Genomic DNA, 16,796 nt, shown 5'->3' with positions numbered 1-16,796 from the left:
CGCCTCCATTGACTGCACGGATCATCGACTCGCAGAGACCTATCGGCGCGTCATCGACATCAAACTTCAGCAACGAGCGCACCACCTCACCATCACGCGCCTAAAGGCACAACCGACTCATCTTCATCCACACACGTGCCGGCTGGCAACGACTTGCTGCTTAACCCACACGTCGGTGAGTACTCCAGCGGCCTCAGTGGTAGACCGCGTACGGACGTGATATGGATCATGCTTGGTTCAAGCCACCCCTGCATGCCAACTGTTGGGCGAACTGGCCGAGGAGAAGATGATCGTGGCTAAGGAGAAGAAAGTAGCAAAGTTTGTTGCAGCGTTACCACAACATGTTGCGATGGTGGCAAAAGCGTACAACGGTTTTGAGCGGAAGGAGGTTGACGGTGCCTAGCTTCTTGGCCGGTGCGGACGCGATGCGAAGGCGAAGCCCATTTGGCTTCAAGACAGGGTCAACGACTATACGTGGGTAGCCAGGGTAGGAGAAGACGGCAATGGCGACAGCTAGACGTAGAACCTGCAAATTCAGCAACAACATCATGTGGAGTGGGTTAACTCGTTCGATCACAGACGTGGATGGGGTCAACGCACGACGACGTTCGATCGTCATGCGCACGTGCAAAGACAAGTGGCACGGCTCAGCAAAAGCCGCTCGTGGGCATATGGGTGTGAGGCTACACACAGTTGACAGGGTTACCAAAGGATATCGCCATGGTCACCACCACAGCTCAAGGATGAGCTGTCTCGAAAGTAAGGGTGGAGATGTCATAGGTAGGAGATCAAGATTTGCTATATAATTACTAGATATAATTGGTAGAAGTTAGATTTGACTTAGATTAAGAGATAAAGTTTGATTAATTTTCAATTCTACTAGAGATAAATTAGTTAAGTTAGAATTTAGAGTTGGATATAGATTGTAATTCCCCCTCTATATAAAAGGGCAGCCACGCATTATTGGAATCAAGCAAAGAATAATTAATCTAATCTCCCCAATATTCTAAGTCACCCCAATCTATAGTCTAAGCCACTATAGCAGCCGACGTCGTTCGACTATACTCCCAGTGATGTTTATCCTCCTAATGATCCTACGATCATAACACTTTCACTGTTTTTTTGGCAAATTCAGACATAGTTCATTTGTTCTGCCTTCTATGAGAATAGAAGCAAGAACCATGAACAAATGGTAAAGTCAAACTACGTTGAGGACACCACCATACAATCTGTTTACTGTTCCAAATCTTATCTTTCATCTTGATCAGGAATTGACAAGAAACCTCAATGATAGCGTCTGAATCATGCTCATACCTATAAGAATGATACCTACAGTTTAAATACAGTCACAGATGAGACTGCATTTTTCAGACGCACCAATAGGACTGCCACAGCCATCAATGCCGCCAGGCGTTTGCACACAAATGGGCATGTGCACTTGGTTTGCACACAAGCAGCACGCAAAATGAGCTCTGAAATGAACTGCTGCTTCACGCATGGATGCACAGCTACAGAAGGGCTCTGAAATGAGGAGCCTCTCCAGCTACTAACAGCCTTCCAAAGCTCCGAATTTCAGATATCTTTAGTCATGCACATCCGGGCAAAACTGAACATGCTCCAGTTGGTGTTTCACCACAGCATTTGCTGCAATTTGATCTGGGTTTATTCAGGCCAGATCAGGAGAGCCAACATGTGCAGCAATGGTTCTATTTGAATTGGCTCCGAGAAGTCCCTCCAGCTGCTTTTAGTGTTGTTCCTGCAAACCTGCTCCCTTCGGCACGTCTGACCGCAGCTCTCGTTGGTTTATATGCAAATGTGCTTAGATCAGGAGGGCTGTCCACAATTCTCGTAGTACCTGTGAATTTGCTCCGATCATGACGGCAGACAGTAGATGCCTTGGGTGTGTATGCAAACGTGCCCAGAACAGGTTGGCCATCAACAGCATCTGTAGTTGTGATTTTGCCCTGATCAGAAGGAACAGTTTTCACAGGCTTGTATGCAAATGCGCTGATATCAAGAGGGCCGCCAGCATTTTTCTTATCATCACTTGTATATCTGCTTTTTGAAGGAAGCCCTCGATCTGTTTGCTTAGTTGTACATCTGAATTTGCCTTGTTCTGGAGGTGTGAGAACAGATCTGCAACAGAAATAAGCATGCTATAATAAATAATACTTATTCGTGACAAAATTGTACTATTTCTGGTAAGAAAAACCGTCCATATTTGGTTTATTAGAAGCTTTAGAGCCACTGAAAAAAGTTCTAAAGCTGCATACCTTGCAGAAAGTGTGTTCTTCACATCCTTTAAAGGAGCGCGAAGGCCACTGGCACGGGAGCCTGCGTATCTGAAAGATGATATCAATGCAGCGAACTTATCCATTGATTTTTCCGCAATGCCACTGTACTTATTCACATGGGAAACATTGCATCCAAATCTGCCTTCAGTTTTTATGTTCGTATTATCAAGGCGATCAGTATCGCAATCTGCAGGAGTTCCACACATGATATAACAGGATTTAAGATCAAACAAATATATTAGGAAAGACTTCTTAATGACAATCTGTCAAATTGTTATGCTAGGATACAGAAAGAATCACATGTTCACAAAGAAGATCGAGAAGCACCTAAGATTGCATCTACGATTACACCAAGCTTACATGTGTAACTTATTGGCCAAATGGCATCTCAGTGCTAAACTTTGATTGGGACTTGATATATTATAATAAATTAACTGTTTAAAAAAAGCTTTGTATGCTGAAAAGATGGCCATTCAAAGACATGGTCATTAAGCTGACAAGTATTATTGAAACATGCACAACATCTGCAAGCATGAAAATGAGTAAAGTATGCCATCGAATTGCATGTGCAGTAACCAGAAACAGATGAGCCTAGGCTAATGTTTCTTGCCATCCTTTCACGTATGTCTGATCTTCACATCCAACATAGCAACAAAACAAGAGAAGGCCCAAATTCTCAGATAAAAAAAATAAACTAAAAACAAGGTAGACTATTACCTTCATCAACAACTGGACTCAAATCAGAATTAATCGGCTGCAATGTTTCCTGCTAAAAAGCACAATTAAGATCAGCTATGTACATGGTACAAACTACTAGTTGCCATATGACGATAGGAAAGAAAAAAAAAAGACAAACAGTCACTTACATCTTCAAAATTGTGGAGACCAGAAAGTTTTCTTCTCTTCAGCATGCCAGAGTTCCTCAGTTGACCTCCAGAAAAAGTATGATTACCAGTTTCACAATCCTCTTTATCGTCTAACTTTTCTTCTTGATTTGTGTGGATCCTCTTTATTTTTTTGAAGTATGAACTCCTTACGGTAATATCTCTATCAGTAGAGGCAGCATTGCTTTCGGTATAATGTTGAATTGGTATAGATGGTTCCCTGTTGTGTGGAAGTAAAGAAGGCTCTGATATCTCAGGCAACTTTCCTAGAAAAAGAGAAAAGAGACATAAATTACTAGAACCAATGCCAAGATTATTTTGATTTTGCATAAATAAATTAACCTGGAACATGATTTGCAGATTGAGTCATGCATCAACTATGCAAATCAGAAGTATTACCCGCTAAGCAAGAACCTGTTGGTATTGTACTTCCGTTGCAATAGTTGGCCTCAACCTGAATAGACAAGTAGTAGCTTTGAGAACGACAGAAATATGGTTGCTGTAAGAGCGCACGACTAGGACAAATTGGACATGTAAGGGTAACAAATTGATGGGAAATACAAATACCTTTCTGTCTTCAATGCCTGTGTTATCAGAAGGAGGATCACTACCACCATCAAGTGAACTACATTGGGGTGAAATATTGGATGAATCATCACGGGGAAACTCACAGCTGAAATGCTCAGAACTACATTGAGAAGCAGAACTGATTGGATCATCTTGAGTAGGTTCAGAGGTTAAATGCTCAGAACTACATTGAGAAGCTTGAATGTGATTTGCTGGCAAGCTAGTATCTTCAATTGAATCAGGGGTGCCAGAGTCTTCAGTTTGAGGACTGGGCAAAGAAGACTCATTCAGTATTTGCTGCTTAGGTGTAATTTTAGGTGCCCTGAATTTTCGTTTTGCCTCAAGCGATGCTAAGCCTTCTACAAGTCAAGGATAATCCAATAGACAGTAGAGTATTGTGTGCAAATGATGCAAAATAAACCCAAGAAAAAAGTTGGTAAAAATATTGTAGCATACTAGGATTTGCACATCATGTCAACACCTTCATCTGTTAAAAGATTGAGGAAAAATATAAGCTGTTCTTAAAAAAAGCTAAGACATGTCTGGGGACCCGAAAGGCACTTATATCAAGTTATACATGTAACTGAGAGTTCACTATAGTAAATAAACTTGATTGATGCAAGGTTTTCTTGATTGAAATTGCAATATGTTGAGGAGGATACAGAAGTAGTTTGTCAATATATTTTTCTGCACAGGCAAATCTAGCCTCTTCCTTCCATTTGAAGGAACAATAGACTCTCTCGTTGGATAAACGTTATCAACAGCTGGTGCACTGCAATCTGGTTTGGCCTGCAAGAAGACAATAAAGGAAAGTTACGAGTAAATATTGGTAATTTGCATGTCCTGCATGGCAAATAAGTGTTTGCTTGTAATCTGTAGTAACAACTGACCCAAAAACTAGTATGTTGAGTAAAGCTTTTTTTAGGGGATGGGAAGAAAAAGTAATGTGAAACCATGACCACCTGTCTCTACTCTCTAACAAATTATCGCATTTCCATAAACCCTCATGTTTGTTTTGTGTCTGTATATTCATGCAGTTATGTTGTGCTTTGCCATGTACACCTGCATGTCTGCAAGTGCGCACAGCTCAGAAGCAGTGAGGAATTAAATTACATTTGGAAGTGGAGGAACAAAGAACCAGCTAACCAAAATGATCAATTAGCAAAGCATGTGATCTGAATGGGGAAAAAATAACATTCACATAAATCTGCAGTGGCCGAATTCTTTCTGAAAGAAGCGAGGCAGGGAAACTAATAGCACCAAAATGGAAATGGACAAGTACCTCAAATGGTTCCATTGTAAGTGGATCAATGTTCCCTAGAGCAATGCCTTTGGCGACATTCTGTGGTAACCATGTACAAACCAATTAAGGAAAAGCTCTGGTGCATGAGAGTTTCTTCCGAAATTGCACAATTTGAAATTATTGAGAAATACGACGGCAAGGTAAAGCCTATAGCTTATTTCTGAACTCAACTACATGCCATGGTCATCAGATAGGATGACCTAATAATAGAAGGAATCCATCCTCACAGTATATAAAACAGAATATAATCATAAGAGCTTTAAAATCTAAATATATGCTTGGAAAAGGATATGGGCCCAAAAATTCCAAGTCTTCACTGATGTCGTGAGGAACACTTGATAAATGAACGATATCTTCTGTAGCAGGATCATATACCCTTTGGAACTTAAAGGCCCAGATTGCCCTTTTGAAGTTCTCTTCATAGTGAGGTGGAACAGAAACAGCACTGTACCTCAAGTGCTTGATTACCTGTAATTATACATGCCAATGAAGTTCTCTTCACTGGTTGTCAAGTTTTTACTAGATTTGAAGGTAGCATGTGCAAGTGCAACAGAGAAGACAGGGTTTACCTTCTCATGACACTTAAGCTTTTGGATAAGTGCATGAGCTCGTTTCACACCCATTCCTGGCAATGAGGGGAGATAGTCACAGCCACTTAAAATACACATCTCAAGTAGCATTTGTCTTGTGAATCCATTAAAGTCAAGCTCTCTATTTCGCTCTAATCGTGTAATCTGGAATTCAACACCTTGCCCAAATTTGTCCATTTTGAAAATAATCTGCATATTAGAATTAGAGGTACAGAGATTAAAGGGCATACAAGCTATGGAAGCGACTGAGTACTGAAAAAAATTATGGAGGATGTTGAGCACAGAGAAAAGGGTTGTAATAGTTCACTTACTCTAGAACAGCCAAATGGTATCAAATCTGAATCTTCGGTGATTACAGCATCCACAAGTTTGTTAACAGATAAGAATGTCATTTGTGCATCTGCTTCATAAGGTGCAACAATATAATCAACCTTTTCTTTCTTCAGTACCTGCATCGTTGTTTGAAATAATATTGAGAAGTCTACCCAAACAATCCCATTCCTGTAAGAAATACTTTAAATAGATGATAACCGTTTGGTAGCATTACAGGAATTCACAGCTATACCTGGATCAGTTCAGAAGCAATTCTAGGTGTAATGTCAACAGCTTTCTGATAGCACTCAAAAGCAGCACGTGAATTCCCAGCTGCTTCATGTTCCCTGGCACGCTCAAGATTTTCCTTTCTCGACCTGACGAGTAACAATTTTAACAATCGGATAACTCATAAAACGAAAAGAAAATTCATCAGAATAGAAAGTGTAGCTGGAGACCATTAATAGATCCACCATTTGGCAGTAAAATCATAACTGCATTATACAGGTTGAATGCCCCAGGTGACCATAACCATAGCTATATGTGTATTCAATTACATTTAAGATTGTGTAAGAGTAATGCAAATGGTCATTGGCAACTGAAATATGTTAGGTTCTTTGTGAAGCCCCAAAAAGGAACATACCTTGCACGTTTCGTCTCTTGATCGCTCTTTATTGGCAGAAGGCCTCCATCAAATATAAGAATTGGTTTCACGCCATAATGACGCAACATATTAACCCTATGCATGCAGTACTCGATATGCCTGGTTCAATTTCAAGGGGAGAGGAAGCACAGGTGAGTTTACGGTAGAATCCCAAACATGATAATGAATTAGGGCTATAACTCTGTGATCTTCTTTCGTCTAAAATATTATATATCGACTAAAAATTACAACTTCGATTTATCTAAATTACAGCTGCACCATAAGATATGCCAGTACCCAAAAAGAACAGCAATGAATGCGTTAATGTTTACACTTTTTTTTGTGCACAGACAGACCATTTTGGACAAATTTTTCACAATTTGAAATGGTGATTTATTGGAACTAAAGAAGTGCGATGCCAACCGAGTGAACGACAGATCTTCCCAAATAGGTTTATTTGATCCAACCCTAAACATACAAGAAATCTTGACACTGGGTCAGATAACAAAAAAAAGGTAAATGGGCTATTAAATAGAGGCGAAACAAATGCAATGCAAATCCTTTCCGCAATCCCTGGGAAACACAATCCATCGCAAAGAACCACATTTCCTAGATTCGTCAACCAGGTTTCGGCGAATGGCGGAACGGCTCAAGAAACCCTATCGGGGCCGATACTGGTCCAAGAAAGGGGCAGGAGAGGGACCTGGTGGTGGGGATGCCCTTGCAGAGGCGGTCGCCGCACGAGAGGGCACCCTTGTGGAGCCAGGAGTAAGTGTCGACGGCCACGGTCTGCCCCCGCAGCTCCTCCACCCCGATGGGCGCCATGATCGACTTCAGCTGCGGCAGCAATCCCTGGATCCCCATTGCCGCCGCCGCCCTCTCCTCTCTGTCTCCGCGGATGGGGCTGGTGAAATGTGGAGGCCTTTTTTGGGGTTTTCTTGGAAGGAGAGGAGAGAGAGAGGAGAGGGCGGGAACCAAAAGGCGGGTCAGAGGCTGGGAGGAGGGAACGAGGGAGGGAGGAAAATGGAGGGCCTTTTCCTTCTTTTTCTAATGGAGGTAATCACATCAGATCCAAAATAAATCCAGACCGTTGTTTTTGTAATCGAATGGTTGCGAGGTGTGGACAATGGTAAATTCTAAAAGACGGATGGATTTGTGAATAATTCTATTGATAACGTCACACTAAGATGAAATTTGACGATAATGACTAATGATGTGCCTATCAATTATACCTTATGTGTAACGTCTGCTACCTGAAGATAAACATAACTAGGATTACAACATCTTCACATAAATACAAATACCCACAGGCAACTTAGATGGTAATAACTGTTTGATCTTCAGACATTATCTTCAGCAGATATTTTAAAAATTTATTTTTATAATATTATTATAGCATCTCCTAATATTATTACAATATTCCCTATTTTTCTATCTTCAAAAGCTAACTTATTTTCTACTTTTATTACTCTCTTCCTTCTTTAAACTCATAATCATTCTTTATAAACAGTGTTGAGAGATGTACAAATATGGAGTATGAAACGAGCTATTTACCGCCAGCCACATTACTATCGCAGACGATACAGTTCCTGCTGAGTCATTTGCCGCCAGGTCGGTAGATACCATCCTGCTCGAGCTGCCCTTAGGCATTTTTTTTCTTTAGGCCACATTTAGAACATAGGATTTTTTCAAAAAGGGGAAAAATGCATGGATCTTAATTCCATATAAACGAACATATTTGAGCGTCTGGAATACAGGATTGGCAAAAGAAATTTTCTCAAGATTTGATTCCTTCACTTTGTTTTAGAGGAATTTAAACATCACTTCAACCTCATTCTATCTCTTTCTTTTGTAGGATCGACGCAATATTTCCTCCCATACATGCAAACAGTGGCCCCTCAACCTTCTTTTGTTCTCGGATTTCCATCCTGTTCTCTCATGTTTTATTTCCCTGTTTTTTCATTTTTTTCTCCTCGATTTTATAATAGCAACAGCATCTAAATTCTATCAAATTATTTCTCTTGATCCAATTAGCTTTTATAATCCCAAAAACCACCGGAATTTTCCCGTGGGTATAATCAAACCACCGGTTCTTTTATAATGAAACCGTGGGTATAATCAAACTGCGAAAGAGAGACAGAACACAGAAGAAAGGCCTGGCATTTGAGAATGGAAGCCGTGGTGCTCCATGAACACTGAACCTTTTTTTCTGTATGTACAGTAAGAATGCTCATGTCACGGCAACTCTTTACCCGTGGGACTATGCAGAGACATCTGAACTCTGAATACGCCAACAATAAAGAATCGAATCACAGTGTCAGTTAAACCCCTGCTATCTACGTGAGGCGCCAAAAATGAGCATATGCACAAGAATGACAGCAACTCCGGAAGGTATCAAGCCCCAGTACGATGTTCGCCGCAGCGAAGCGTTCACATCGAACTGCCCAGTGTTCACATACTGGTTCTTCCCTGACGACGTGGTGACGTTCACCGCCATCGAACCTGGCAAAACCTTACGTTAGTCGCAAAGAAGACGAAGAGGGCAATGATAAGGAACTAGAGGAAACTGGTGGTTAAAATAGTCTGAAGGGATTTGTGCTTACAATCATAATCAACCCAGCCCATTCGCATGTTCCCCAAGTCATACACAAGTATCTTATCCTTTAAAACAAGATCTGCGACAAGAGGGACCAGATAGTTAGCACCAAAAAGAAAACCATCAGGCTTTGGAGAAGTATACATGCTTGGACATTTATGCACATCAGGATATGACTATTAATGTAAAGCTAGAACTTCATAGGAATTGCTGGTCAGTAATGTTTGCATGAGAAATAGAAGTTGCACCAAAAAAGAAGGAAAAAGAAAAGTACAGAATCAGAAACCAGGAAGACTCTCCCAGGCCTACATACACTTGTCAGAACACCTATACTTGTACTTATGTTTTATTTTTCATGCAATTATTGAGCATGTCGTGAAACCACTCAATTTATTTCATACAACCATGATGTAACAGCAGCTTAAGAACTTATAGCTAGATGTGCAACCTAAATTGACTAATGCTGTCCAGAGTTAGACTGACTAACCTCCGAGTATAGTTATTGCTTGGCCCTGGTTCCTTTGCCAGCCAATGCACCACAATACATTGTTGTCCTGCAACCATGACATGATACTATAACATTTGACAGTCTACCAGAAACAGTTAATCAGATATGCAACGACTTACAACAGAAGTCTGCTGCAAAAGATAGTTCTCCGGCTTCACTGTCATCGCAACACCACCCATAAAATAAAGGGTCACAGTTGGAAACAACGAGTCAACACTGGCCAAATAAAGCATATTTGTAAGGTATTCAGCACACTAGGGGCAAGAGCTGTTAATTTTGTTCCCAGAAAGAAGAATTAAACCTGCTGGAAGTAATAAAACATTGGTTCCCTTTGCTGACAAGAGAACGTACAGATGGAGAGACTGCAGCAGCTATCTGCAGGTATGAATAATGACAGTTAATAATCGCATCATAAAATTAGTAGGTAACATAGAATCATCAAATATTGGTCATTCTATGAAAAAGATTGTGTGCCCTATGAAACTCACCGCACTAACAAATGGATCATAGGCTCCATCTGCAAGGTATGCCAATGTTGTTCCTGAATCCACGATTGTTCCCTGTGCATTTGATGTTGTAAATAAGGAGGAATCAATGGGCAGCTTTTGGCCATTGACCGCAATGTTCTCCAAATTCAAGTTGTAATGAGGCCTATTTTCATTTAAAATATTAGCATAAGAAGTGGTTAGTATCAAGAATAGAAGGAGGTTCCATAACTTTTCATCAAAAGAAATGATCATTCGAGAGTCAACAGAACATAAACTTAGCTATATTGTTGGCTGTCACAATTCATAAGTATATATTACATGTAAAATTAAAGAATTGAGCTCAAAATTCAAGAAATGCAAAGAAAAGAAGTAGGTTAGAATCATCATTAGGTGATGCAACTCAATTTAAAGACAGGCAGGCATATATTTCCAAATAACAAAATATGTGGGGGATAATGGCCCAAGTGGAAAGTTTCAGTTCTTTATAAGTTCTGGACTCAGTGCATTTCATACATAGACTACTATCCTCTCACAATACAAATCGCATCAACTTCTCAAGAAATGGGTATCTCTACTTTCTAACCTTTTATCAAGAAACGAGTTTCTACATAAGGTGAACACCTACCTCTCCAGAGAACAAAGAGACTGTACAAAAATATCAGATTGCAAGTATTTCAGAATACCAATAAATGAATATAGCCAACAATGTTATTACATTTGCAGCCATCATTTCTTAGTCTGTCTTCTCAAAGAACTACCCATTACAACCACAAGGTCACATAAGAATGGCTACTGAAACATAAGATAGTGATGCAGATTTATGAAGTTCTACACCCAAAGTAATTCCAGGGAAAGAAACTTACTGTGATGGAACAAGTGGAGTATAGACTAATCCTGGCTCCACAATTTCACCAAGCACAAGAATGCCACCACCATTGTCTGAACCTTTCAGGCAATGAGAAAACACCTTAGGGGACACCCCAAGAGAGTTCAGCTGTGAAACGACAGACAGTTGATGCTGTCCAAACCCAAAGATCCCATCAACTGCCCTATCTGCCTTCGTCAGGTCTCCTGACTGTGAGTTGCTACATCTGCTTGGAAGGAATTGAAACATTGATGAGCTGGTAAAGATGTTCTACTGACAACATTTGGCAGAAAAATTGAAGCACAGCTAGAATTGAAACTGGCACACAACTTAATTAGACTAAGAAGACAAGAACAACGCTGTGAACTCCTAGTACTAAAAGATTTGTTACCCTTACAAGACTGAGGCTGATCTTTTGGAGACATGACACTAAGGCCATTAACACAAAGCAGTACGCATGTCAGGGGATAGCCATCTAATCAAGCAGAGAAGGATCCATTGACAGCTCTAGTAACATGCCAGCACCTTTTTGCTTCAGAATGGAAGATAAAATTACAGTATATGTTCAGGTTGACCATCAAGGAAGTTGATACTTTTTTAGTGAAAACTGTTGTCCTGGGTGACAATAAGAAATGGAAGTACGCTTGTAGAAGTGACAAGCAACCTAATGGTCTCAGGACACTGACAGTTTGTTGCCATTTGATCAATCATTCTACCAACCCAATCAACAAAATTCTAAACTTACCCGCACATGTGGCACAAATTGTCAACATGTAAATGGTTCACACTATTGAGGACGAACACCATGTCAACGGTCACTACTCCTACACCTGGACCTCTCTAGCGAGGTTTCTAGTGGTATCTTTATTTGATGGTAATTTAAAATGATATATGATCCAAGGAAAACTGTACCCGAAAACAATAGAGGCAGAAGAATTAGCAGTCTGCTCATTTCCCATGACAGTATCGAAATACATCGTGTCAGACACGTAGTACCCTGATGTGCCACTCCCATCACCATAGGTGAAAGTGTACCCACAAGGGCTGCTTGGGGAGTACGAGGATTGGCAGACTGCTTCCCCTGTTTGGAGGGCAGCTGTACATCTATCATCCGAGCATGTTATCCTGGATGATGTTGATGAAGAGTCAGGGCTGAAGGACCCCAACTGGATCTGAGGAACCAACATAATAATTATTTGATCAGGAGCTCCTAGCTAATAGCAACATTGGTTGAAAATATATGCATTTGTTAAAGTCAAAGATAAGAACTTGGACTTACATTGAGTCCACTTGATGTCGGGCAACCAGTGCAAGGACTGCAAGTTACCCACAATATGTCACTGCCTGTGTCTATCTGGACAAAGAATTCCTTTGCTGGGTTTCCCAATTTCACACGGGTAAAATAGAGCCTGCAAATTCAAATTCATTTATGATGCAACAGTAAAAAAAGAGTATATTGGATTATAGACTGAAAAGAAAAATGAATCCTTGTTACAGCCAATACCGGCAAGTCCAATTGCAGAGTGAAAATTGGCATGAATTGGTGATAATGCCAAATAGTAGGTCGATCAATCACAACACAGCGGTGTGTGCTGGGTAGCAAACTGGACTGTGTGTCCTAACCAATTCCAGGGAAGGAAGAAATAGCATGCTTATGTGACAAATCACTAGATTTCATCATAAATGTGTGTCCTATGCTTAGGAACACAAGATATTCTACTACTTGAAGGCAGTTCATCAATCAGAGTAAATGCACTACATACTATGGCAAAATATATATCCAAACTAAAATGAGGAATTCAGCATAAGGGGGCCGATCTTAACATATGGACACCACAAGCATTGGCAAAAACATATGCAAGAAAACAAAATTGCTTCTCTTAGTGCAACTCCAACCGGCTCTTCAGCCGGCTTGCTATCGTCAAAAATAAGGAGTCGGCACAAAAAACAGCCTCCAACGGGCTCTCCAACTGCCTCTTCATTTTTACCGACTCACTATCTGCTCGGTTGTGCTCGCCAAATCCAGCGAGTGTCTCCCGCTCGCTATTCTCAGTTCGCTACTTCGCTACGAGACGATGACAGGTGGACCTCGTGTGAACAGTACTCATCATATCTAATTTCCATTTCAATCTTCTCTATTCAAAACTGTTATTTTTTGCTGCTCCAAAAATCTTAGAACTTTTTGTACGCGTTCCATAATCTATGTGCAATCTATTTTAATTGGATTCACCTAAAAATCCTGTGTACAATATAAATTAAAATTCTCCAAAAAAACCACTTTTATAACTTCTAGCAATTGTTAGGACCTCAAATAAATTCCCAAAAATCTAGGAAAATTCATTAGTATTCTTTTTATGTGATGAACTAATTTCTAAAATTATTTTCAGTCCTATGTTATATAATAAAAAAGTGAGTTCATTTGTAATGCTCTATTTTATATGTATTTTTATAATTTCATATGATATTATTCTTTTAATTCAATTTGAATTCAAACAAAAATTAGATATATACAAAATTTAACCGTTAGAGACATAGCCATTGAAATTTCTTTTTATAAGATACTAATAAAATATAGGTGAGTCAGTTAGCATGCGAAATTTAAATATTCCGTTGGAGATGCTCTTAAAGCTGGCAAGTTGCTGCCAGGCACTAGGCGTCTATGATTAATGGCTTAATGTTACTGACATCCCTGTGAACAACCCTGTTTCTACAGGTTGCTGGAATCTGGATTACTGTTTAACAAACTTATTTTCCTGCTTTGAATTTAAACGTCTAAGACCATCTCCAACAGATACTCTAAAAATTCATCCCCTATAACACTATTATAGCATCCTCTAACACTATTACAGCATCTCCTATTCTTTTATCTCCAACAGCTACCCTATTTTTACCTTTTATTACTCTACTTCTCCCTTATGACCCACAGACATACTCAGAGAACAGTGATACGGATCCTCAAAACCTTCGACAAATTTGCCAACCGTCAGCCCTAAAATACCGATGTCTGCAAAACTGTAGGGCTGGATCGACAAATCCTCAGCACAGTAGCCAACAACAGTGATGTGGATGGAGATGCCGATGCTCTGGGAGAAGGCATAGTAGATACTTAAAAATTCATCCACTACTGTATTACATCATTTACACTACAGTGTTTTGCAGGTTCTGTAGCACGGGAAACCGAAACTACCGGGGATGGCCTAATAAATAGGCTAGAAACAAAACAGAAGGGAGAAATCTTCGATTGTAAGGAAAAAATATCTCTTTCTTTCCATGTGAAGGAATTGACCGCAAGCAAAAGCAACGGAAGAAAATGAAATAAAGCAAGGATTGCGTCGAACGAAAACTGTCATCTGGAACCAACTCTACAAACCTATGATCCAAGAGAAGCAAAGGGCAACAAACATGGTACTGGATTACTTTTACAACCTATGATCCAAGTGAATGCATAAGAATTAGGCTCCTAAATAAGCATCGGGATTGGCACGAGTAGAACAATCGAATGCACAAAGGACGAGCAAAATTAGCAAATTCACATGATTGCTGCATTGTAAAGACGAACAGAACGAATCTACGAATTGAAGCGAAATTCACAGAACCGCAATGGTTAAAAAATAAGAAAAAGAAAGAAAGAAAAGGTAAATTAAAGAACTTCGCAGAATGCACACGAAAGCCACCAGAAATTTTTTACCGAGTAGCAGTATAAACACTTCAATCATTGCTCGTTCAACTGAGAAAAGGAATCAATTTAAGCAGCTGAAAGGACGAATTGACATCCATTATCCAATAAAAACGCGTACGAAAACAAACAGATCAATGTTGTCAGTCAAAGCAGCAATTTCAGCTCAATGCCCGGAACCAAGAAACCGGAAAAGGCTCAAATTTTCCACGCTTCCACCAATCGCAACCAAACCACCACAGGACACAAAAACGAAGCAGCTCACCCACCCGACCATGTACGGGTTGGCGGAGCCCTCCACGGGGAAGTCCACCACGCCAGCGACGGCGGGCGCGCCCCCGAGCAGCCCCCTCCTCGAGTGCCGGTGCCGCGCCCTGTCCCGCTCCTTGAGGTGCTCCAGTGGCACCCCCTTGTGGGGCACCGCGCGCTCCAGCCTCAGCGCCGAAGGAAGCGGCGCCGCCGAAGCCGCACCCGCACCAACCAGGACCACCGCCAGCACGGCCACCGCCACCGCCACCCCCGGCAGCCTCATCGGGACAGCCGCTGCGGGGTCCCGTCTCACGAGTCCCGACGCGGCGAGACGAAGGGAAAGAGCGGCCGCTCCTTGGCGCGGCGGCTGCGCGTGCGCGTAGCAAAATTTCACGGCCCTTTTTGCCCTCAAGGGCTCAAAGCAGCCTTTAATTACGCGGCGCAGCGTATATACCCCCTCCTCCAGGCCCTATATTTTAAGCGAGGTAGGATTTCAGGGGGCAAAGTGAGAAAGAGTGGGAAAGGAGCCCTTCTCTAATTTCGTGTGGGCTGTGCGCGCGCCGCCCTCTCTGTTCCGTTCCGCCGCTTTATAGAGTGGACTACTTTTCCTTTTTGTTTTACGAGATTCACAATCTTGACTGAATAATTTAATATGTTGTTTATATATCATTATTGTATCAATGATATATAGATTCAGATCTCATATATTATCCTGTCTCCTTCCTATATGAGACCGTAAGATCTCGGTGGAATCGAATGCCCGCTTACTAATAGGCAAGAGGGGACCCTTTCTCGCCCAGCCCTTTTATTTCTGGTTGCTATGATGAATTTTTCGGACACAATAAATAATATATTATAGGTTAGATAGTTATTTGATAACACATAGTATTTTTTTTTGGATCTCGTGCTTGTTTGCATTTGTTTGCTTCTTTGCTGCCTTTGACCAAAGTTATGGGTTTGGTTGCATCCTAAAGTTGGGCTCACCTTGGTGTTAACTAGTCTAATAAAGAACTATAAACAATTTTTTGTTAGTGTCATTTGGCATTCACCTAGGAACTAGCCCAGAGTAAACTACTCTAGAACATACATTTCTCCGTCGATGTAGACTTTCAGAGTTTTCGACAGCATATTCAGCTATTGCGCGCACAGAGAAAGCGTGCAAATTTTGATGGTTTGACATCATTCCCGTGCACTGAGAAAAAAGTAGGAGACAATAATGCACTAGCAACTGATCCACACTATATATGAAAACAAAAAACTTTAGTTTTAATGGCCACAATATGCCAACCTACCTGAAGACTTTGTTGGACTAATAATCTTTCTAGACCATTTTCGACAAGCTAGCGTGAAAGTAAAGTTGAATTGCTCTTTGATCCCAAAAAAACTAGGAAAAAACGTGCATGACTGGGTGAGAAACTTCCGAGATGAACCGGGAATGTTCATACCCAATGATCAGAATCCAGACAGAAACCTGGATGTCAAAACAATGACTCGAGCATCTTTTTCTTCTCCATTGATGGGGCAGGTACAAATCTTCATCCAGGTAGGTACCATGCCCTTGTTGTTGTTGGGAAGCTGCTGCCCTGCACTGGACGCAAGTGGTTGGTTGGTTTTTCAGATCGAAAATATATATATTGAAGTGAATAGGAAATTATCCTTGCCATGCACGCATGGTGCATTTTGCTGCTTGCAAGGCGTGCCATTGTCAGCCTCCGGCAAGCGATTTCGGGCACGCATTCTCCCGGCCTTTGCCCAAATATATTTCCGGAATGAAAAGTATAACTTTGAGCTGACATTTATAAGAAGAGATCATGGTCCTAT

At 40.9% G+C, this 16,796-nt stretch overlaps 2 protein-coding genes across 4 annotated transcripts; both read right to left on the bottom strand.

Annotated features, from left to right (window-relative positions):
• Positions 1-1,122: 1,122 nt before the first annotated feature.
• Positions 1,123-7,763, bottom strand: LOC133908874 (exonuclease 1-like). 2 transcript variants are annotated; one of them, XM_062351067.1, is made up of 14 exons: positions 7,297-7,763; positions 6,594-6,713; positions 6,204-6,327; positions 5,950-6,087; positions 5,618-5,827; positions 5,342-5,516; positions 5,028-5,101; positions 4,408-4,534; positions 3,746-4,101; positions 3,578-3,632; positions 3,161-3,444; positions 3,012-3,063; positions 2,274-2,481; positions 1,123-2,136 (listed from the first exon to the last, which is right to left on the bottom strand). In XM_062351067.1, the coding sequence occupies exons 1-14, from the start codon at positions 7,455-7,457 to the stop codon at positions 1,707-1,709; spliced, it is 2,514 nt and encodes an 837-aa protein (XP_062207051.1). In that variant the 5' UTR covers positions 7,458-7,763; the 3' UTR covers positions 1,123-1,706. The 2 variants fall into 2 exon arrangements, with proteins under 2 accessions (XP_062207051.1, XP_062207052.1); XM_062351068.1 differs by having other exon boundaries at positions 3,012-3,060; positions 7,297-7,762.
• Positions 7,764-8,755: 992 nt separating this feature from the next.
• On the bottom strand, positions 8,756-15,548 carry LOC133908873 (aspartic proteinase 36-like). 2 transcript variants are annotated; one of them, XM_062351066.1, is made up of 10 exons: positions 14,996-15,548; positions 12,330-12,459; positions 11,963-12,222; positions 11,049-11,276; positions 10,186-10,348; positions 9,999-10,072; positions 9,820-9,913; positions 9,677-9,743; positions 9,197-9,268; positions 8,756-9,095 (listed from the first exon to the last, which is right to left on the bottom strand). In XM_062351066.1, exons 1-10 carry the CDS (start codon positions 15,256-15,258, stop codon positions 8,926-8,928), a joined length of 1,521 nt encoding a protein of 506 aa, XP_062207050.1. In that variant the 5' UTR covers positions 15,259-15,548; the 3' UTR covers positions 8,756-8,925. The 2 variants fall into 2 exon arrangements, with proteins under 2 accessions (XP_062207050.1, XP_062207049.1); XM_062351065.1 differs by having other exon boundaries at positions 9,817-9,913; positions 14,996-15,547.
• Between the last annotated feature and the right edge of the window lie 1,248 nt (positions 15,549-16,796).

The sequence above is a fragment of the Phragmites australis genome, chromosome 2 (genome assembly GCF_958298935.1).
Source record: "Phragmites australis chromosome 2, lpPhrAust1.1, whole genome shotgun sequence".
Classification (NCBI taxonomy): Eukaryota; Viridiplantae; Streptophyta; class Magnoliopsida; order Poales; family Poaceae; genus Phragmites; species Phragmites australis.
Note: the sequence above shows the minus strand (reverse complement) of the source record. Positions and strands in the feature narration are given on the sequence as shown.